Source organism: Onychostruthus taczanowskii, unplaced genomic scaffold (assembly GCF_017590055.1).
Source record: "Onychostruthus taczanowskii isolate IOZ18803 unplaced genomic scaffold, ASM1759005v1 scaffold81, whole genome shotgun sequence".
NCBI classification, from domain to species: domain Eukaryota; kingdom Metazoa; phylum Chordata; class Aves; order Passeriformes; family Passeridae; genus Onychostruthus; species Onychostruthus taczanowskii.
The window spans coordinates 393,742-415,626 of NW_024506002.1; the positions used below are offsets into that span (position 1 = coordinate 393,742).

Here is a 21,885-nt window from a genome sequence, read left to right on the forward strand (position 1 = left end):
CTCCTGTCAGAGTCCCCGACCCAACCCCCAGAGTTGCCTCCATCCATCCCCTGATCAGCCACCCACCCCACAGGCCATTGGGGTCCCCACCCAGCCCCAACACCCCTGGTGTGCGCAGCCCCACGACCTCACACCCTCATTGCCTCAGGGGTGCCCAGCCCTGGCACCACCTCATCCCCACCACGCCGGGGACTGTCCAGCCCCAGGACTCCCTCCGCTCATCCCTAAACCAAACAACTCGCCAGGGGCTACCCAGCCCGAGGGTCCCCAACCCGATCCTATCGCCCTGGGGGCTGTCCAGCCGTGGTATCCCCACACTAGTGGTCTCAGGGTGCCCGGCCCCGACACCGCCCCACAATCACCCTGATACCCCACAATCCCTATCGCCTCGGGGGGTGTCCAGCTCCGGTACCGCCATTCCCATCACCTCAGTACTCCCCAGCCCCAATCCCCCGCGGCGGAGGATGGGCAACGCGCAGCGGAAGGGGCCGCGCAGCCAGCGGCGGGGCAGGATGCGCTCGGCAACAGGTACCGGCGCGGGCGGGGCGGGACCGAACCCGCGCCCCCGCCGCCCCCGGGAGCGCCGCCACCCCCGCGACCCCCGGCTGCGGCGGCGGACAGGGGGCGGCTCGGGCTTGCTCGGGCTGCGGCTCGGCACTCCTCGCTGCCCGGTCCCGGTGGGTCGCTTGGAGGACACGGGCAGAGGTCACCCCGGCCGAGGCTTGGCCTCCTGACGGGGACGGCTTGCCCTCCTGACGGATGGGGCTGGCGGTGGGGCCACCGCGGTCCCCCGGCGTGTGGGACAGGTGCTGGCTGTCGGAGCTGCGGGGATCCAGCCCCGGGTTACAGGGAGCCAGCCCCATGCACTGAGGAGCCAGCCCTGGGCATGGGGATCCAGCCCCAAGGTGTGGGGAGCCAGCCTGGCCAGTGGGATTCAGCCTTCGGCATGGGTATCCAGTCCCAGGCTGTGGGAAACCAGTCCTGGGCCTGGGGCTGCAGCCCCGGCAGTGGGGAGCTAGCCCTGGGGACAGGGATGCAGCCCCAAGGTGTGGGGAGCCAGCCCCGCAGTGGGGAGCCCCTGTAGTTGCTGTCCCCGGAGCTGGGCCCCCCAGGCAGGGAGCCCAGTGCCTGTGCAGCCCCCGCAGCCCAGCTCCCTTCTCCCACACATCGCAGTGGTGGTGGGTGTCTGGGGGCTCCTGTACCACAAACAATCTCAGGGAGGCGGACAGCCCTGCAGCTCTGCAGGGAGCTTTTTGAGGGGGAGCAGAGGGAGCAGAGGACTCACGTGGAGCTGGGAGTGGGCAGTGAGGGCAGGTGCCCTCTGAGGAAGCAGGGTCAGAGAAGCAGGACCTGTCTGGTCACTCCTTTGTCCCTATGTAGGTGGTCCAGGCAGTTCAGCAATCCTCCCCAGTGCTCCAACTCTTCTTCCAGCCCAGCTCCTGGGAATGCCAGAAGAGCTGGGAGTTGGGGTCTGCCACAACTCCTGGCGCCAGGCCCATCAGAGTCCTGGAGTCCCAGAGTGCAGCATGCTGGGCTCTGCTGGCCCCAGCTCCTGCTGCCCTTTCCCTGCCTGCTGGCTTGGGAGCGGGACACAGCAGTGTGGGCAGCAGCAGGGAACTGACAGCCCAGGGAGAGACCTTGGGAAGATTGCTTAGAAACTGCAGGAGAATGGGAACTGCTTGTCACAGCCCAAATGACTGTCACAGCTTAATAATCAGTGGGCAGAGAGGGTGGCAGCACAACCTGACACCTTCTAATTTTGCAACCGCTGTTGTAGCGCATGGTGCAAAGCACCAAAATGGGGCACAAGAACTTGGGGTTGCACAGGAGACGACCAGGAGAGAGGCTGAGCTGAGGGTCTGAGGGGGTGAGAGGTCTGGCGCTGGTCGGTATCCATCACATCATCCTTGGCTCCCCTCTTGGGGGCATGGGAAGCGGGCAGTGATTGGACTGTGGGACTCAGAGGGATCATGGGATGCTGGCCCGTTCCCTACCAGGAGGCAGTGCCTGGACCACAAGGTGCTGGCCTGCAGGTTGTGGGGGATGAGGGATGCTGTGCCATTCACTACCCAGCACAGTGCCCTTGGCTCCCATTTGCAGGCATGGAAGATGAGCAGTGCCGAGGGCATCGGCCACTCCTCTGCCCCCTGCCTGCCTCTCCCACCTGGTGTCACTCAGAGGGAGAACTAATCACAGTTGTGGATTGTCAAAGGAATTCTTGGAGCTGTGGGAAGGGCCCAAGGAGGATTGTGGGGCCAGGCTGTGGCCAGAGCTGGTTCATCTCTGTCCTCAGGTCACAATTGCTCTCCAGCCTGGAGATCTCCAGCATATCTCCCTCAGGTGCCTGGTCTCCCTGAAGAGAGCTGCATCTGGCTGGGGTCAGGGAAGGGTGGGATTTGGCACTGCATGGCTCAAAACTTGTCTTGGGTGTAAAGTTTGAATGAATACTTGGACACTCACAGGGCTGCTGGGACCTCAGTGCCTGGGGCACCCCTGAGCAGTTGCACACAAGCTTCCGTGCAGAGAGGTGGCAGCAGGTCCAGGCTGGAGCTTATCTGCTAAGGGGAGGGAACTGAGGCTCCATAAGGAGCAGACCTGTGGTGGGTGTGGGTCGCTGCTGGTGGGGAATGTTCCTGAATGAAGCCTGTGCTTGGGGCAGCATTCTTGGCTCTCCTGCAGCCCTGGCTCCCAGGAGCCTCCATCCTCTGGGAGGAGCCAGCTCAACTTTACAAAGCCCTGGGGCACTGGGAAAGTGGTCCCTGAGGAGCCTTTGCTGCAGGCTTTGGAGAGAGCTGAAGTGAGATGAAGCTCGGGGAGCTCTGGCAGCTCCCAGGTAAGAACCAGGGGGTTCAGAAGGGCCCCTAGTTTTGTTAGCTGTAAGGACTGGGGGAGCTGGCAGGAAGCAGTTCAGCCGGGCCAGGGGCAGCCACAGGCTCCAGGTGCTGGTTTCCCCACAAGCAGGCTTGTGGTTGCTCCATGTAGGAACAGCCATGCTCTGCTGAGAGGACAGGGCCCCACGTGTCACCCCCAGGTCACCTACCACTCTCAGTTGTGCTCCAGCCACAGCTGGGGGATATTTTGGTTCCATGACCCTGTCCAGCTCGGGGAGTCCAGTCTGTCCTGGCTATAGCATCCCTCTCCATGTGCTGCAGCAGGGATGTACATAGAGGGATGTGCATTCCTGGGTGACCCACCGTCAGGGCGGGTGGATGTGGGATGGGCTGTGCAGAGTCATGGTCCCTCCACCGTCCTTCCCTGGGGAAGGAAGAGGGGCCGGGGCCAGGACAATGGGCTGTGGCGCTGACTCAAACAGTCAGTTCCTGGTCGCTTCCTCTCCCCGCTGGAGCTGGAGGCAGCGAGGACGGGGGGAAGCTCAGTGCTCTCAGCCTGGTTTGAGGCAGGAGCTCCTGGGTGGCCGGAGCAAGCGGCCTCCCCCAGCACTCACAGCCATGGCCAAGGTGGAGTGGCTCCTGGCACCCTGGCACCGGGCAGGTAAGGCAGGCAGTAGGGCAGGGCTGAGGCGGGCAGTGGGGGCGGTGGGATCTGCAGGCACTGCTCACTCTGCAGGGCAGAACCCCGGGCTGGGGGCAGCTCTTGGGCGCAGCCCCTCTGGAGGCCATGCAATAGCCCCCAGGGTCAGTGCTTCCAGCAGTACCAGTTTTGTGCCACCTTCCCAGACTGACTTGAGCTGTGGAGTGTCCCTGTCCCTTTTAAATCCTTCTGCTATACCCCAGCCTAGTGGGGTGTCCTTTCTCTGACAAAGCAAGAGAAAGACAGAGACTCCCAGCCCTTATGTCCCACTGACCACTCATCAGTCCTGCGGAGACACGTCTTGCCTGTACCGGTGGTTCTGTGCCCTCCTGGCAGAACCTTCCACGTGGTGCTGACAGCAGGAGGGAGGACCATGGGACCGTGGACTGTGGGTCGTCACAAACATCACGGACACCCAGGACCCTCGCTGTTGTCACTGCTCTCAGTCCTCCTGTAGCTGATTTCAGGTCTCAGGCCCCTTTGTCCCAGGGCCTCTGGCCACATTTCCCTCTCAGGCAACTTCCTCACATTGTCCTGGCCCCGCGGAGTGTAAAACCAGCTGGGCACAGGGGAAGCCATGCTTTCCTGGAAGCAGCCTCTGGAAGCAGCCTCTGGCACAGGCAGCCTACCCTGGGCAGAGTGGTGAGCACTGTCTGGGCTTCCATGTGTCACCAAACAGCCCCAGCCAGGCTGGGGACATCACCATGGGAAGGCTGTGGGCAACCAGCCATGGCCTCTCTGTGCCCACTGGTTCCTTTGGCCATGGCGCGGTGATGTTGGGCTGCCAGGACCGGCTGGGTCTGACAGGTTGCCATGCCAGGCTTCCTGAGGCTCTCAGGAAAGATTTGTAGCTGGAGTTTTGCTGGGAAGCATGGAAGAGTGAGGGCTGCAGTATGAGGAGGCTGCCAGGCTCCCAAGGAGCCACAGCAGGGCTGGGAAAGGGCTCTGGGCACTCGTCCTACTGCCCATGGTGGAGGGCTTGGTGCAAGAATTTGGGTCCAGCCAGACTGGGGCTCCAGTGCCTGCCCTAGTGCTGCTGCTCTGGCCCTGAGAGCAATGGATCTCAGTCCCTTGTCAGGGAGCAGCCTGAGTCCACCTTGACTAGCATGGTCCTGGGCCAAGCCCTGCTGCCAGCACAGCTGTGGGTGGTTCCCATCCCCACAGCACAGGCAAATGGCACAAGTGTGTTCCTCCTGGGCCAGGCTTGCCAGCCAAATCCTGCAGCACACACCTCCCCTCCTGCCAAAACTCCCTGACCAGGGCCCACCGCACTACTGGGACTGAATGTCCTTGCACACTGCAGCTCTGAGTCCTGCCGATGGACAGGGACCTTATTGACTGGTTTGCTGCTAGTGGTTTTCATAGAAGCCTCACATAATCCAGCCTTCTCCCCGTGAGCTGAGGGACCCTCAGCTGCCAAATCTGCCCTGCCGCCAGCAACTTCTGCTGTGCCTTTATCTCCCATCACTACAAAAAGCAGCTGATTCCTTGTTAGACAGGGAGTTTGGAAGAGCAGAAGAGCCGAAAACCTCCGGCAGATCCGGTGTGTCAAGACAGTGTTGTTTCTCAGTGCCTCTGGTCCTGCTGGGCACCTGTGTGGGAGCACCGGGACGTGCTGTACCAGGGTCCTGGCATGGCCGAGCTGGGGTCTGGGCATGGCACCTCTCAAAGGCTTCCTGCCCCTCTGGCCTCAACGACCAGCAGGTCAGACACCTGTGCAGGTGGCCCTGCCTCACTGGGGGATTGAAGCTGTGCCACCAGATATGTGACAGTGGGAGGTGTCCTGGAAGGGGTCAGATTTGGAGAAAGCACAGCCTCTTGGCTTCCCCAGTGAGGGCTCATCCCAGGCGCAACCTGTGCAAGTGGCACACGGGGCAGGTCTGCTCAGTGAGAACCACTGCCTTGTGGCATTGGGCCTGGGGTTGTCAGCAGGGAGTCGCTTCAGGATTTCATTCAGACCTGGGTGGGCATCCGGCCCTGGGGCTGTCGTGCACGTGGGAGCAGCTCCACATCCCGCAGGGAGCTGGTCCGGCAGGTCCGGTTCGGCAGGGGGTGAGCTTGGGACAGGAGGTGTTTCTGCGGCTGCTGCCAGCTCCCTCTGTGTGCTCTTTTCACTTCCTCTCCTCTCGCGGTGGAGCAGCGTGCGCCTGGCTCATAGCACGGGAATGTCCCCAAGCCGCACGCGCCGGCAGCGAGCAGTCCGGGACCGGGGCAGGCCGCGGCACTCGCTTGAAGCTGGTGGCGCACGGTCCCGGCGCTGCGGCACACGGCTCCGGCCGGCGGGCTCGGGGCGCTGGCAGCATCGGTCTCGGCCCCCGGGTTCACTGCCCTCGCCCTCCGGCGTGCTCGGTGCTCCGGACCGGCGGCGGCAGCTGCCGCTGTGCCCGTACCCGTTGCCATGGCTGCTCTGCTGATGGCGCATCGCCTGCTGCTGCCGTTACATCATTCCTGACAGTGCTCCACGCTGGCAGAGAGGGTCCGAGCGGCTCCAGACGTGCCCCCGGCACCTCTTGCACGTGGGGAGAGAGCCTAAGAGGGAGAAGTTTGGCAGTGAATTCAAGCGAGAGGATCGTTTCACTGGAGCTTCAGCCTGGATTGAAACAGCTCTGATGGCTCTGTCAAATATCTCCTTGTGGATTCGGGATGCCTGGGCTGTGGGTGAGTAGGGATACTGGCATGGAGCACGGGTGACTCAGGAGATACTGAGGGGCTGGGGGACCTGCAGGGATTCCGTTCCTGCAGGAGAGAGTAGAGCTCAGCTCCCCTTCAAGTGAACTTCCCTGGAATTCAGCCTCAGTCGTTGTGTACCCGCCATGGCCACAACACCCTGAGCCTGGACACTGGTTCATGCTCAGCAGGACTCCGAGGCTGCAGCATCTGCTGCAGCTGATGGTGCTGACTCTGGAAACATTCCAGGCAGATGTCCATTGGCAGGCAGGGTAGGGGATGCTGCCTGCTCCTCTCTGCACACCCTGGGGCCAGGAGGGTGCCTGGTGCCAGCAAGGAGTATGGTGAACCCCCCACCAGCCATGCCTCAGTTTTCCTCAGCAGAAAGGCTGGACAGGCTTAGGTCTAGATTGCTGGGGTTGGTGGGATGGAGCTGTCCCTCTGGCTCTGCTGTCCCAGGATGCCTTCATGTAGTGCAGTCATTTGCTTCGGGGTGAGAGCCCCTCAGAGGTATTTTGTGCTCTGAGCCTGTCGCTGATAAGAGTGGTAGGAGGGTCACTGCCAAGGGCATTGGCTCAGCTCAGCTCTACTATCCTGGCCAGCCACTGTCTCCTCTTGCTGGACACTCCCACTTGGCTGGGGCATCCCATGCCCACAGATGGAGGTGGCAGCTGGGCTTCCTTGGACACTTACAACCTGCCCTTGCACTGAGACTGCATCAGGCTGCTCCCAAACACTGCCTGTCTCTCGGGAGCACTGTGGCAGTGGCACTGAACCAGGACCACTGGCTCCTTACACCCCACTGCTGAGTTGCCATGCGGTGCTGGGCTTGGCGTGCTACTCCCAAAACACCCTCAGAGCCACTGCTCGCAAAACACCCTCAGAGCAGCTGCTCCCAGGGAGCCAAAGCCTCAGGGTGCTGCTCACTCTGGCACAGTGCTGTCCTTGCAGTGCACGTTTGGGGCATCTGGGCGCCAGGAGAGTGCTCCTCTCATCAGTTCTTGCCCCCACCCCTTCTCCCCAGCTGGGGAGATGGAGCCCACGATGCCTTGGTGATTCCAGCACCTTGGCAATGTCAGCAGCCCAGCAGTGCCTGCACCACGGCCCACAGCGGCTCAGGACTGCAGTGTCACTCAGAGTCCCAAATGAGCATGTGTCAGCGAAGAGGGGGAAGCTCCACGGGGGAGGACCCCCGGCACTGCATGTTCCCCTTCTGGCCGAAGCTGCCCCCGCGGCGGGGCAGGGTGCTGGGCGTGGGTGCTGCCACGTTTCCGCCGCGCCCAGGGCGGCCCCGGGTGCGGTGCTGTGGTTTGCCCACGTGGTCGGCACCCGAGGTGGGCGGCTGGGGTGGCTCGGCAGCAGGGCCGAGGAGCAGAGGTGAGCTCCCGTATCCCGGGCACGGCACTAGGGGCTTGGAGAGCTGCAGGGGCAGCAGGGGCTGCTCAGGATGTCCCTGAGCCCTTGGTGGGGGGTGGCTGCAGGGGGATATATGGGCAAAAGGTGAGCAGCATCAGCTGTGCTGAGGCCAAAGGCTGGGGCTGAGTGAGCCAGGCAGGGGGTGCAGCAAGCCAGGATTTGGGGTGCATCACTGGGCTGTTCTCAGAAATGACAGGGTAGCACTGGATCCCCCAACTCGCCAAAAACAGCAGATTGTGGGGTCTGGAGTCTGCAGAGGGGAAGGTGTTGTCTCTGCCCCTGGCACTGGGGTCAGGTTTTTGGGCAGATGCCCAACCTTGCCCTGTGCATGGCACACACATGCACACATACACCCCAACACCTCTTGGTTGGTATGGAAACAAGTCAAATTATTTAGAGGAGGAGGAATGGAAAAAAAAGAAAGGAAAAAAAACCCAGTGTTAAGACCCGTCGTTATGGAAACAAATTGTAAAAGTAACTAGGGTGGGGACATGGCACCTTGCTTTGGGGTGCTGGGTGTTGTGCAGGCTCCATCAGTTAGGGGAAGGGTGGGCATGAGGGCACCCAGGGGCACAGGAGCAGGAGGGCATCTGGGGGCAGGAAGGCACATGGGGGCAGAATGGCACCATGAGCAGCAGGGGGGATGCTCACAATGAAGTGCAGATGAGCTGGACTACAGCTTCCTGACCAATGGGGGCAGAGGGAAATGTGTCTTGTGCTGGGGGTCCCACGCCTGTTTTGGGGCCATTCCCCTTCCCAGGTATGTGGGATTGCTTTTGCTGCCTCACCTGGGACTTGGCATGGAGCAGGCTTTGGCAGCAGGGCAGTAGTGTGGTCCTGGGGCCAGGCACTGCACTGCAGGTGGCAGAGGGGAAGTGTTTGTCACACACACTGGTAATCGGAGCATCTCAACTGATGGGGATGGGGACAAGACCATGCAGTGGAGGATGAGCCCTAAATATCCAGGGATGAGATCCTGGTCATCCATATCACTGTGTAAAGCTCACGGAGACCCACTCTGTGCCTGACAGGGGGTGGATGCCCTTGGAGGCAGTGTGCCAGTGGTGGCACTCCCTTGAATGCGTGCTAGGTACAAACCCACTTCCAATCAGAGCAGTGCAGCCAGGGCTGCAGTGTTCCCATGGCAAAGCATGTTTGTGGGAGCAGCGCTCAGCTCCCCACAGGGCCAGTTCACTGCTGAGCCCAGATCCTGCTCCCAGGGACTTTTCCGCCCATCAGGATGTTTCAGAGGGTCTGAGCAATCCTCAAAGAGGTTTCCTTCCCTGGAGAGCTTTGGGGGTGTCCACGCTGGGGAAGGGCATGTGAACCCTGAGCTGCAGTGCAATGGAAGCAGCAGGTCCCTGGCTCCTGCCTTTCAGTTGCAACTTCTGCTCCTCCACAGCCAGGATGTTGCTCCACCAGAGTGTGCAGCGTTTCCTGCGCCCGGGCGCGGTTAGGCACGGGTGGCAGGGCTGGCTTCCTTCCCCAATTTCAGCCAGCTCCCTTCTTGGCAGCCCTCAGGGACAGCATCCAGCCCCCAAAGTGGCGGCGGCACTGAGGGCTGGTCCCAGCAGGCAGCAGCCTGCCAGGGTGGGATGCAGCCACATCCCAGCATTCCTGGAGAGCTGGGGTGGGATGAGCATTGTGCTGGCACGGTACTGTCTCACGGCAGCACCTGCAGGGAAGCCGCCCCCCATCTGCCTCTGACCCCACTGTCTCCTGCCTGCAGCCACCTCTAACCTGGACCTCGAGAGCAAGAAAGCCGCCCCTGCCAAGCTGCCATGGCAGCAACCTGTGAACGTCTTCCTGGCAGCTGGGCGCCCACCGGGCATGGAGCAGCTGCACCAGGAGGCCCAGCTCAACCTCCAGAGCTTGCTGCAAGGTAGCAAGGAGAGGGGCTGAAGTGCGCTGGGTGAGGGTGGTGGGTGGGTGCTGCCGGGCTAGGTGACCACTGTGAAAGTGAGCTCATCTCCCACACGCATGTCTGAGCTACTCCTTGGACCTCACCAGGCCACAGGAGTTGGGTCCTGGGGGTCCCAGCCTCCAGGAGTCCCTCACTGATCTCCGCTCCCAAGTCACGGCTGCAAGTGGGACCAGGATTGCCTGCTGGGGCCACTGATGCCAGTAGAGCCACCAGGGCACCCATGAGCCCCTACACAGCACAGTTCTCATGAGGGCATAAGGGACCTACCACTAATCTGCCTAACTTGATCGATGTGGCCAGTGATTTTGTTTCCTTCCAGTCTCTGGCCCAGGCTGTCACATGGCCCTGGCTCAGATGCTCCTCAAGCATCAGATGAGATCAGCAGCCCAGCTTGTAATCTCATTAAGTCAGCCTGAGCAGCCCTGCTTTCCGCCAGTCCACAGCCACCAGCATTAATTAGCTCAACAATTACAGGATGGGGACACTCTGAGTTCCTGGCTATCCCCAGTGGGGCTGTTTCCCAGTGAGACCCACCACATCACCTGACTGCACCCCGGGAGGAGTGGGGCAAGCTGCTGGCATCTTTGCACTTCTTCAGTTCCCCTCCTTGAGGTCTCCCCTCCTCACCTTCTGAGCTGTCTGTCCTGAGCAGGGATGGCCAGCAGGCCAGAGGGGACAGTCACCGTCCCTTCACATGCCCCCCTGTTCTGGGATCTGGCAGCAGGAGCGGGGTCCCAGGTGCCGTTTTTCTTGCAGAGGAGTATGAGGAGCAGTACACCGAAAGCAGGGTCACTGGGCAGACCTTCCGTGCTGCTGGTCACCTGCCCCCCGACACCTCCCCTGAACCATCACCTCGACCCCCACCCGCCAAGCGCCTTGAGTTCGTGCTTATGGTGAGTTCTGAGGTGGTAGGGTGGGCAGCAAGTCCCTGTTTGTGTTCCACCCTTGTCCCTTTAGTGGTTGATATGCCTTTCTCCCCGTAGCCCCCGAGCCAGCGAACGGCGGAAGAGGAGACCACCAGCAGCACTGTGCTCAGTGCTCGGCCTCCTGACACCTCCCTGAGCCTCCCCACCAGCCCGGACAAGCAGCCCCCCTGGCCCAGGGCCTTCCCTTTGCCCCCTGTGGAGGAGAAGCAGTGGCACCAGCCGAGCTCCATCCAGACCAACATTGTCCCCATCAATGTCTCCGGTAGGGCAGCACCCCACGGCGAGGCGGGCGGACAGGGGGTGCAGGCAGAGATGCGCCCCCGCAGCCATCTGGGGCAGGGGACGGGTGGTGGGAGGGAGCTGTGGCTGCAAGCTGTGTTCCTGTGGGTTAGGTGGGCACCAGGGCAGAGAGGGGACAGCAGGGCCATGCTGGCATCCATCACTCCCAGCCATCTCTCGTGCCATCTGCAGCTTTGTGCATCTGGTCTGCTGGGCATGCTGCTGGCAGGTCTCACATCCCTGATGTCATGGCCAGCCAGCCAGGTCTGTTGTCACCCGGGCTCTTACCACACACTGTGCACCCTGTCTCACCTGTCTCCCCTGTCTGTCCATCTGCTCATCCTCTCAGGCTGCAGCTCCCAGCAGCACGATCCTGCCCAGTCCTTGCAGACGCAGGTGCCATGCTCTGGCCCAGGTCAGAGTTGGGGGCTGGTGGCTGGGTGAGGTGCCCCTTCTGCAGGGCAGAGGTGTCTCTCTGCACTTTCCCTCCATCATGGAGAGCTGTGCCAGGGCCACACTGGTCCCTTTTCCCTCTCCATGCCTCATGTACCCATCCCCAGTCTAGCTCAACACAGTGGTGTGGGGCCCGGCCTCACTAACGCAGACGCAGTGCAGGGCTGGTCTCTGTGGCTTTCCATCAATCCCACCTCCATCTGCAGCATTCCCACCGTGCCTCCATTTCCCCCCTGCTCACCCCACATGGCTCACACCGTCCACATCCTGCATCCCACACTCCCACCTGTGTCACCATCCCAGGCTGGGGACACACAGAGAACACGGGTGATGGAGGGGGCTGAGCTCCTGGCCCAGCAGCGGCTCCCGGCACCACAGCGTACCGCTGTTTGTTTTGGCTACAGGGCAGCACTTTGCTAGGCACGCGAGTGCTCGTCACTCCCTGTTTAACACAGAGACCGCGATGAACCCAAAGTCCACCCTGCGGCGTAGACGGACCATTATTGGATTCCCTAACCTGTCCCTGCGAGACCAAGGTGACGGCAAGAACCGCGCAGGCAGCACCCGGGCAGGGCTGGCAACCCCTAGAACTGCCCTGATGGTGGCACAGCCATCCCGGGGCTGGCAGCCAGCCCAGGCACAGACGGGCTCCTGGGGACACCCGGACCGCGGGGAGGTGCAGGCATCACACTGACTCTGTGCCCTCCCAAGGTTCTGAGGTGCTGGACTCACTGGTGACACTGGGCTGGCCTGCAACTGGCATGGCATCAGGGACAGCCCCTTCATCCTGAGTCAGGATTCTGAGGTGGGAGTCATCCAGCCTCGGCTCCAACAGCTCCCTGTGACCACCTTCCCCATGGGCAGACCGTGTCTCAGGGTGCCGTGGCTGTGGGGCACACACCTGGCCAGGTCTTTGCTGGGGCTGGCGAGCTGGCCATGCCATGTGAGAGTGCCTGGAGTGCATGTGAGAGTGCCTGGAGTGTTCCAGGCTGGCATTGGACCCTTGGGAACAGCAGCCACTGTGGCTCAGGGGCTTTGTCCTGTTGTCCCCTATGGAAGGTGTAGAGAAATCAGAGCCAGCCTCTCTCTGGAGGCAGGTACAGACAGGGGGAGAAGCCATGGCAGCAGCTGCTCCAAGGCAGTTTTCATGGGGTAGGAGGAAGGTTTCTTCCCATGACAGTGGTCAGACCATCAACAGGATGGTCACAGCTCCTCCTTGGTGTCAGTCAGATCTCAGCCCACCACAGCCTTGAGCATCCCTGTCTGCTAGGGGTGTTCAGAGCAGGGTTGCTGGCTCCTGTGATGAGGTGGCACTGTGAGCCACCATGTCCCTCCCTGTCCCAGCTGGCGATTCCTGACCTGGTTCCTCCTGAACCGCATCTGTGTCCCCACCATGGAGCAGCACACCAGGGCAACACTTTGGTTGCCATGGGACTGATGTCCCCATGGGTAGAGCCTCCTGCCATGGCTGTTTATTTGTCCATGGCACATTCCAGCCAACAGATCCACATTTTATGCCTGGGCAGAGATGCAGCCTCAAGACTGGCCGTGGGCTGCAACAGCAGGCAGAGCAGGGCTACATCCCTGTGAGGGAGCCAGGATAGTGCTCACCAGGCTGTGTCTCTCCCCGCAGGCAGCGCCAACGGCCCCACATCCAGCACACACACACCCATCGGTGAGTCCCTGTCCTGCAGCTTTGTGCCTGAGACCACAAGCAGGGGAACGACGCTCCAGGAGATCAGCCCTCGTCCACCCCTCTCAGCCCCACTGAGGAAGACCTTCAGTGACCTTGGGGCGCGCTGCTGCCAGCCACCTGCTGCCATGGATGGGGCAACCAACTCCTGTGCCAGTGCCTGCAATGGGACACAGGGCACCCCTTTTTCTCCACCCTCGACCCCCCTGAGTTATGGGAGCCCCGCCAACCTCACCCCCGGCCCAGGCAAGGGGCCCACCTGCACCTCGCCAGGCGGCTTCGTCCCATCGCCCAGCCCAGGTTCACCTGCCGCCTCCACCTCCTTCTTCAGTGCCACAGAAGAGTGCATGGGCAGCAATGGGCCCAGCTTTTTCTCTGGCCCAGTGCCTGCTTCCCCCCCCAGCTCTGGGTGCATCCAGGGAGCCAAGGGGAATTTCTTGCCGGGAAGCGGAGAGGAGCTGGAGCCAGCAGCAGGGCCAGCACAGCTGGAGGTGGAGCGGGCAGGGTGCCGGTTCCGTGAGCGGTCACTGTCAGTGCCCACTGACTCAGGGTCCCTCTGCTCTGTGGACATTGCATATGCTGAGACCCGTCGGGGCAGCGCCAACTATGCCCTGGGCTACCCCAGCGCTAGCTCCGAGGGCAGCACCAGCACTGACAACATCTCCCTGGGGCTGGAGCCTGAGGGGCAGCGGCGGCGGCGCTCCAAGAGCATCTCCCTGAAGAAGGCCAAGAAGAAGCCCTCGCCACCCACACGCAGCGTCTCGCTGATCAAAGAGGGGCAGGACGGTGATGTGGGGCTCAGTGCGGCACTGCCCAAGGACCAGCGGCCCAAGAGCCTGTGCATCCCACCAGAGCTCCAGGGTCACCGGCTGGTGCACACCGACCCCCAGGGGAGTGCAGGCAGAGAGCCCAACAGCGCAGCTGCCCCACACCAGTGGCATCTCACAGACTGGAGGGCTGGCAGTGATCCCTACCAGTCCCTCTCTGGCTCAAGCACAACCACAGGGACCACAGCTGTTGAGTGTGCCAAGACACGGGGCAGCTCTGAGTCCCTCATGTCCCCTTCAGTGTCCAGGGCCACGACGCCCTCCCAGCTCTCTGCCGAGGCAGACCTCAAGACTTCCTCACCAGGCAGGCCCACAGGGCTGATGTCCCCGTCCAGTGGGTACTCCAGTCAGTCGGAGACCCCAACCCCCACCGTACCCACCTCCACCATCCTTGGGCACTCCCCACACCAGGTGCGTGTGAGGCCACTGGTCCCCGAGAGGAAATCCTCTCTGCCCCCCACGTCCCCCATGGAGAGGAGTCCCAAGGGCAGGCTGTCCTTTGACCTCCCACTGACTCCACCCGCCCACCTTGACCTCTCAGGGCTGAAGATCTCCCTGAAGGGGAAGACTAAGGTCAGCCGGCACCACTCTGACTCCACCTTTGGCAGCAAGCTGGCCCAGAAGACCAGTCCCATCACACCCATCATGCCCGTGGTGACACAGTCTGACCTGCGCTCTGTCCGCCTCCGCTCCATCAGCCGCTCAGAGCCAGAGGACAATGCTGATGGCCCAGAGCACACAGAGGAGCCAGCACATGTCCCCTGCCCAGGGCCGGAGAGAAAAGTGAAGCCACCCGTGGCAGAGAAGCCACCACTGGCCAGGCGCCCCCTGTGCATCCTGCCTAAGCCCCCAGTTCTGCAGGAGGAGGGTCCTCTGTCCTCCAAATCCCCACCAGGCACTACCGCCAAGGAGAAGGGGCTGGCACATGATGCCTTCGTGGTGCTGCGGAGAGGGGAGCTGAGGAGGGGTCTGGGGGAGCCCCACTTGTCCCTGACCCCAGCGGGGCCCCGGCGACTCTCACAGGGCAGCCTAGACGAGCTGCGGCCAGAGCGGAGTGGTGCTGAGGTGGAGCGCAGGAAGGCCAAGGTGCCCCCCCCAGTGCCCAAAAAGCCCAGCGTGCTGTACCTGCCGCTCATCCCAGCCCCAGCACAGCTGGGAGCTGGTGTGAGGGACCTGCCACCCACCCCCAGCCCCATCATCACCCTGGACACTGACCCCACCTGCTGTGACCCTGACGCTGAGGATCCACCATCCCCCAAGGCTGTGGGCACTACGCCTGCCAGCAAGCCTGACTCAGAGCAAGGTGAGGGTCTCTCCGCCCCTGTGGTGGGATCACCCCATGGATAAGGGTTCCCCATCCAGCACAGGGGAATCACTGCTGTCTTCTCCCTGCCCACAGGCAGCTCAGCAGAAGCCGGCACGGAAGAGAAGAATTTTGCCAGCGACAAGACGGCTGAGTCCATCGTGGAGGAGGACGATGAGGTGTTCACAACATCCCGCACTACGGAGGATCTCTTCACGGTGATCCACAGGTAAGGCTGGTGCACACACTGGAGACGACAGCCCCTGCGCCCACTGTCACAGCTCTGGGTGTAGTGTCCCTCCACCATGACAGCTCCATTTTCCATACTGGGGTCAATGTTCATCCTTGGGGACAACCCAGTTGCTGCTACCTTGAGCAGAGTGCAACCAGCAAGGAGGGTCCAGATTAGTCCTACCTGCCATGAGCACCACCTGCCATGCTCATGTTGTCACCTTGCCCCAGCAGAGCAGGCTGGGCACTACCATGCTGCTCTCTCTGGGACCTCACCCCAGCCCCAGACTGCTCCCACCCGTGTCCCTTTGGTGCCTAGGTCCAAGAGGAAGGTCTTGGGGCGGAAAGAGCCTGGTGACACCTTCAGCAGCCGACCCACCTCCCACTCACCTGTAAAGACTTCAGGCTCCCCAGCTGGCGAGTCTCTGGCAGCAGCGAGCAGCAGTGGGAAGTCTTCCAGCAGGAATGAGGATTTTAAAGCTCTGCTCCAGAAGAAGAGCAGTAAAACAAGCCCTGGTACTCGGCCATCTGCCGCCGAACTGCTCAAGACCACGAACCCGCTGGCCCGGAGGGTTATCACAGAGTTTGCCCCTGAGCTGGACGGTGCAAACAGCCCCAAAAGCCAGCCCTGACCACACAGGGGCCCCTCCAGCTGGAGGGGTGGTGATGGCTGCAGACGGAGCGCTGCTGCAAAGGGCTGTCCTGGATGCTGGGGAGCCCCTGTATCCTGCTTGGGGGTTCTTCAGCTTTTGTTCCTTACTTGGAGAGCTGCTGGCAGAAAGGCAGTGGCTGGACCCAAAGCTGTCATAAATCTGGGCCCTTTCCACGAGGGAAGTGGCTGGAACTGGCCCTGGCTGAGCCAGCTCCTGGGATTGAAGGCACCTGCCCAGGAAGCAGAACAGGATCACAGCCCCTGGAGTTGCCCCATGCCCGCAGGAAAGCAGCTTGAGACTCTTTGGTCCCTTTGGCATGTGGTACTTTAAACAGATTTTCTAATGCACAATGGTGATGTTTGATTCTCTACCCTTTGACATTGTACCTTGAGTTTCCCATGCAGAGATCCCCTAATTGAATTCAGCTGGACACACAGATGCACTTTGGAAAGATGCCAGGGGTTCGGCTGGATCTGCGGCTGCTTTTGAAGATTCACAGGAGGTTCCCTGTCATTGCCCTGAGCATCCTCCCTGTCACACAGGGAACTGGCACCTGGCGTCCGTAGCCAGCGCCACCACCTCAAGCCAAACCCCCACCCCTTGAAAGCCCCCAAAATGCTGCATTTTGGAGCTCCTCAGCTCTCAGTCCAAAAACAAACCCTGGGGTCACCTCCACTGCCAGTCCCCCTGGCCTCAGTGCACAGGGGGTCTGGCAGCCACCCCACTCCCTGCCAGCCCCCATGCCGGGGGTCCCGCACCCAGCTGCCAACTGGGGCAATGAGGGTGCTGTGCCATGCAAAGGAAGCTCGTCCCCAGCTCTGCCTCCTGCATCTCCACGACAGACCCTGCGACAACTTCTCCTACTGCCTTGGCCACCAGAGGTCCTGAGATGCTATCGAGATGGTGGCTGGAATCCAGATGGACATCACCTGAGCCACCTCCCTGGTGACACCTGGGTCCCCCCAGGGTTGCCCACCACTCACCTGTGCCCACTGGCCACCAGGGAGCTGAGCAAGGCCGAGTGAGACACGTGCCATCAGGTCATGTCCACGGGGCTATGGAAGAGGGTTTGCACGTCCCTGGGTGGGATTTGTCCCCCTCGTTCCCAGCTGCCTCTTCCTGGCCTGGCTCCAGCACGGGGGCCCAGCAGCCAGTAACAGAGGCTGTGGTGGGGCTCGGGGCGGGGCAGGGAGGAAACACGAGCTCTGAACAGGAGCACGGCTGCACACCCAGAGAAACAGGAAGGGCCAGCCGCAGCTGACAAGAAAACAGGGTGTTTAGGGAAATTTCTGCTTGATTTCTTGATGTATTTCCACACACTCCAACCCTCCTGTGCTGCAGGGGGAGCGGTGCAGTGGGTCCAGGCAGCAGCAAGGCACCACAGCAGTGCTTCAATTGTCCCTCTGAGGGGCCTGGGCTGCTCTGGGGGGTCTCTGCCCCACCAGGAGCTCTGCATCCCTGGGAGCACAGCCCGGGCAAACACTTCCCCATCATTGCCACCATCCTGGATCTGATCCCACTGAGGATCCAGTGGGTTCCCCTCTCCTCCTTCCTGGTACTCACCCATCTCTCTCTTTCCTCTCCCAGGGCTGCAGATTTAAGCCTGTAATTAAGAGCCAGGCTGAGAAACTCAGGAAAAAAAAATCACAAAAAAGCTCTAATGAATGTCCACATTTCATCACCATCCCGTGGCCACAGCCAATGGCAGGGTGCTGGTGCAGGATGGGACCAGGGCACAGCTTGGGAAGCTCTGGGGACCGGTACATTTTGCACATGACTGCTCAGGAAACCAGGGACAGAGTCAGCAAAGGGGGCTGGGGGCAAGCACGGGGCAGGGACCCCCCTGCAACAACCCCAGCACCACTGGCAACTGGAGTAGGCAGCTGGAGTAGCCAATGCTGCTGGGGTGAAATACCCAAGTGGGCCAGAGAGCAGCTGTGGGACAGAGATTGGCCATGGGATGGAGATCCTAATTTCCCTGGCCGGAGGAACGTGCTCTTCCTGGGGCTCTTCCTGGCTGAGTGCTCATCTCTGGCCGCTCGCTCCCTGCTCCCTCTGACTGCGGCTGTTCCGCTGGGAAGGCAGTGGGTTCCCGGGAAGAGTCCGGCTGGCAGGACAGCCCTGTCCCGGGGTGGGGGCCGCCAAGGTGCCAACTATGGAATGTTGTACTTCTTATCTCGCCAGCTTGGTAAAGTGCTCCCTGCTGCCTGCCTGTGCCTGTGCTTCTTTGGGCTGCCAAGGGACCGGGGCTGGGGAGGTGGGCACCCCCTGACAGCCCTGGGTGACTCGAGGGGAACCGGCCCCATTAGCTGGGACTTCTCACTACGTCTGCCACGCACTCCTGTGTCCCCAGTGGCTCTGGGGCGGGGGGCCGCAGGGACACCGTGAGGTGTCAGGGACTGCCCAGGCTGGGCACTGGGGACAGGCCGGAGCGGGGTCCGGGGATGGTGTGAGGGGCTGCAGATGGACTGGGCGTCCCGGGGGCAGGTGGGGAGGATGAGAGGGACAGAACAGGCCGGGGAGACTGCTGGGGTCAGCCCTCGTGCTGGGGACGAGCTGGGGACAGCCGTGGCCCTGGGTACAGGCCGCGGGGAGGACTGGAAGTGGGGAGGGGTGGACTGGGACTGGGCTTGGAATCCTGGGGCCGGTGGGATGGACGAGGGCGACAGCCCTCAGTGTTGGGGACAGCCCTGGGCGGGCGCTGGGTACGGCCGCGGATGCCGAACGCTGCCCTGTGTGCCCGGTGGGTCCACCCTCGTCCGGGCGGGCACAACCCCGTATGCCGCAGCCCCGTAGCCCGCGGCCCCCGCCGGGCTCGGCCCCGCCCGGCCGCTCCACGCCGACACCGTGCGGGCAGCCGGGGACCTCGGGGCGGGGCAGGGGCGGTCCGGCCCGGCGTGGAGTGAGCGGCGCGGGGGCCTGACGGCGGCAAGATGGCGCCCAAAGGGAAAGGCGGCGGCAAAGCCGGGAAGGGTGAGCGGGGCTAAGCAGCACCGGGACCGGCCGGGCGGGGCTTCTGGGGCGGCACCGGGACCGGCCGGGCGGGGGTTCTGGGGCGGCACCGGGACCGGCCGGGCGGGGGTTCTGGAGCGGCACCGGGACCGGCCGGGCGGGGGTTCTGGAGCGGCACCGGCACCGACCGGGCGGGGGCTCGGGGGCGGTGGGGGCCAAGCTGGTCTCAGAGCCCGGCAGGGTCGGCGGGGAGCGGGCCGGTGTCAGGGTGCTCGGTTCACAGGCGGCGACAGCGGCAGCAGCAGCGAGGGCAAAGCACAGGGCCCGAAGGGAGGCGGCAGCGCCGTCAAGGTGAGCGCGGGGGGCGTCGGGGACCAGGCAGGGTGCGGGCTCTCCGCCCCAGCACCTGCAGGCTCGTCCCGCCCGCCGGCCCCGCTCGCCACAGCCCCGCTGTCCGCCCCTCCAGGTTCGGCACATCCTGTGCGAGAAGCACGGCCGGGCCATGGAGGCCATGGAGAAGCTGAAGTCCGGACAGCGCTTTAGCGAGGTGGCAGCACAGTACAGCGAAGACAAGGCCAGGCAAGGGGTGAGTGAGTGCTGCGCCCGGGATAGGGCAGTGGGGCTGCAGGAGCCTGGGTCCTGCTCTCACCAGCAGGACCTGTCCCACTGCCACATCACCCACCCTCCCTGCTCTGAGTCTCAGAGCTTAACCCCGACGGTCCCTTGCTGCAGGGTGATCTGGGCTGGATGACCAGAGGCTCCATGGTGGGACCATTCCAGGAGGCAGCATTTGCCCTGCCTGTGAGCAGCATGGACAAGCCCGTGTACACAGACCCTCCCGTCAAGACCAAGTTCGGATACCATATTATCATGGTGGAAGGCAGAAAATAAAATGTGAATGACCATTATGACCTTGTTGACTGCTTCAATCCTGAGTCCCAGACACCTTGGCCTTGGAGCAAGTTGGGCATAACCAGCAACATGCCTGGAGGCAGCTGTGCTAGCAGAGCAGGGCCCTGCCTGGAGAGGTAAAGTGTCCCTGGGAAGGGTGAAACAAGAGCCTTTTATAGATGTTGAAGTCTTTGTTGCTTGGCAGGCCAGCCTCTTGCTTCTCCACATCTGTGGAGATAATGGTCTCTCAGCAGAATGAGGTGCCCAGGTTTTTATCTGCAAACAGAAATTATGCAGAAAGGGACAGAGGGGTCCCCAGGGCTTGGTCTCCATCTCCATCCTCCCCAGGAGGATGCAGACAGCTCACATGGTGCAGTTTGTGCTCCAGAGCTGCAGAACAGTCCCTTCAGTGGAGGGTGGGTAACACTGGAGCTGGGTCAGGCCAGGCAGGGAAGAGAGCTGGGGGTAAGAGGCGAGGAAGAGCTCGCCTGAGTGCAGACTCATCTCTTCCTACCGCTCCATCTTGCCCACTCAGAGCTGGGGGAAGAAACTGGATAACACAGGTTTGGATAAGAAAAAAAGTCACTAGATACTTGTGTGCCACTTCCTGCTCTCCCCTGTGCTGTGGGGTGTGCAAGGGAAGCAGCCCAGCAAGATTCCTGCCATCTCAGGAATCCAGCCCAGAGCCATGGTCCCCTTCCTGCCCACAGAGCCCCCCGAACCAGCTACAGCTCCAGCAACAGGCACCAGCTTTGTTTAAGGTGAGCACCATGCACAGAGCTCAGAGATGAGGAGGAAACATCAAAGAAGAAAAGGTCTTCCCTCCCTTTTCAGGGTGTTGGTTTTGCTGAGTATGGAACTCTCAGAGAAGCCAAGGAATGGCTTGCAGTGGAGGGCAGACAGGCTGCCCAGAGCAGACACTGCCCCATGTAATGGTGTTTTGTTAATAAACCACTTGTTTCCAGCTAACAGAGCCCTGTTCTTTCTTTTGGCAAAAACACATTAAGACAACTGCACCAGCAGAATCTGCTGTGTTTGCTCTGGTTCCAAATACAAAGAGCTCCTCTCCCAAACTGCACAGCTCAGCCAGGTGTGGTGTCCTGTGCTACAGCGTAGCATTGCAGAAGGCAATGCCATGGCACAAGGAAACATCTGTATCTGCTGCTGTGCTGTTACCAGGTGAGACTGGCAGGATGAGCCCAGTGACCAACACACCAGACAGGTTGTGTTGGTGAGGGGCAGTCACTGAAAGCCAGAATCAGGAGCTTTTAAACTGCTGGTTTGTGGGATTGAGGCACTCAGCCAGTTTGCTGACAACACTGAGCTGTGTGGTGTGGTCACACACTGGAAAGGAAGGATGGATCCAGAGGGACCTGGACAGGCTGGAGAGATGGGAACACGTGAAAAGTACAAGGTTCTACACCTGGGTCAGAACATTTTCAGGCACAGCTACAGAAGGGGCAGAGAAGGGATTGAGAGCAGCCCTGGGAGAAGGGCTTTGGGGTGATAGTTAAAAAAAAAAACTCATGAAAAACCATGAGCCAGCAGTGAGCATTCCCAGCCCAGAAACCTCCTATGTCCTGGGCTGCACACAAAGGAATACAGGCAGCAGGACTACTCTGCACTCCCAAGATCCTGCCTAGAGTCCTGCACATAGTTCTGGGGCCCCCAGCACAAGAAGGACATGGAACTGTTGGAGCAAGTCCAGAAGAGGCCATGAAGTCGGTAAGAGGACTGGGGCATCTCCCCTGTGAAAAAAGGCTGAGAGAGTTGGGGCTTTTCAGGCTGTTCAGCCTGGGGAAGGTTGTGTGGACGCCTCATAGCACATTTCAGTATGTGAAAGGGCCTACAAGGGAGCCAGAGAGGGACTCTATCCAGAACTGGGATGACAAGATACAGAGTAATGGATTCAGACTGACAGAGGGCAGGGTTAGAAGAGCTATTGGGAAGAAATTCTTTCTGGTGAGAGTGATAAAACACTGGCACAGGTTGCCCAGAGAACCTGTGGCTGCCCCATCCATGGAAGTGTTTCAAGACCAGGTCACCTGGACCAGCAACCTGGTCTAGTGGAAGAAGTCCTTGCTTGTGGCAGGGGTTGGAACTGGAAGGTCTGTAAGGCACCCAAATTGGCTTATTTAA

General features: G+C 61.4%; 2 protein-coding genes across 7 annotated transcripts in view; both read left to right on the top strand.

Annotated features, from left to right (window-relative positions):
- NHSL2 (NHS like 2) overlaps positions 1-18,111 on the top strand; it is a 28,492-nt gene extending 10,381 nt beyond the window's left edge. Inside the window, exons 1-9 of one of the 6 annotated variants that reach the window (XM_041424292.1) lie at positions 3,345-3,492; positions 5,987-6,189; positions 9,344-9,496; positions 10,295-10,431; positions 10,522-10,726; positions 11,652-11,732; positions 12,830-15,019; positions 15,116-15,248; positions 15,570-18,111. In XM_041424292.1, the coding sequence (XP_041280226.1) occupies positions 6,141-6,189; positions 9,344-9,496; positions 10,295-10,431; positions 10,522-10,726; positions 11,652-11,732; positions 12,830-15,019; positions 15,116-15,248; positions 15,570-15,882 (3,261 nt within the window). In that variant the 5' untranslated portion in view covers positions 3,345-3,492; positions 5,987-6,140 and the 3' untranslated portion in view covers positions 15,883-18,111. The other 5 variants (XM_041424291.1, XM_041424286.1, XM_041424288.1 and 2 more) reach the window with 5 other exon arrangements.
- A 135-nt stretch (positions 18,112-18,246) lies between these two features.
- On the top strand, positions 18,247-19,763 carry PIN4 (peptidylprolyl cis/trans isomerase, NIMA-interacting 4). Its single transcript, XM_041424293.1, has 4 exons — positions 18,247-18,876; positions 19,139-19,206; positions 19,322-19,441; positions 19,588-19,763. Exons 1-4 carry the CDS (start codon positions 18,837-18,839, stop codon positions 19,744-19,746), a joined length of 387 nt encoding a protein of 128 aa, XP_041280227.1. The 5' UTR covers positions 18,247-18,836; the 3' UTR covers positions 19,747-19,763.
- Positions 19,764-21,885: the final 2,122 nt, after the last annotated feature.

Coding starts and splice junctions, on each gene's coding strand:
- PIN4 (XM_041424293.1), top strand. CDS start 18,837: ATGGCGCCCAAAGGGAAAGGCGGCGGCAAAGCCGGGAAGG. Junction 19,207..19,321: donor GAGGCGGCAGCGCCGTCAAG/GTGAGCGCGGGG, acceptor CCGCCCCTCCAG/GTTCGGCACATCCTGTGCGA. Junction 19,442..19,587: donor AAGACAAGGCCAGGCAAGGG/GTGAGTGAGTGC, acceptor CCCTTGCTGCAG/GGTGATCTGGGCTGGATGAC.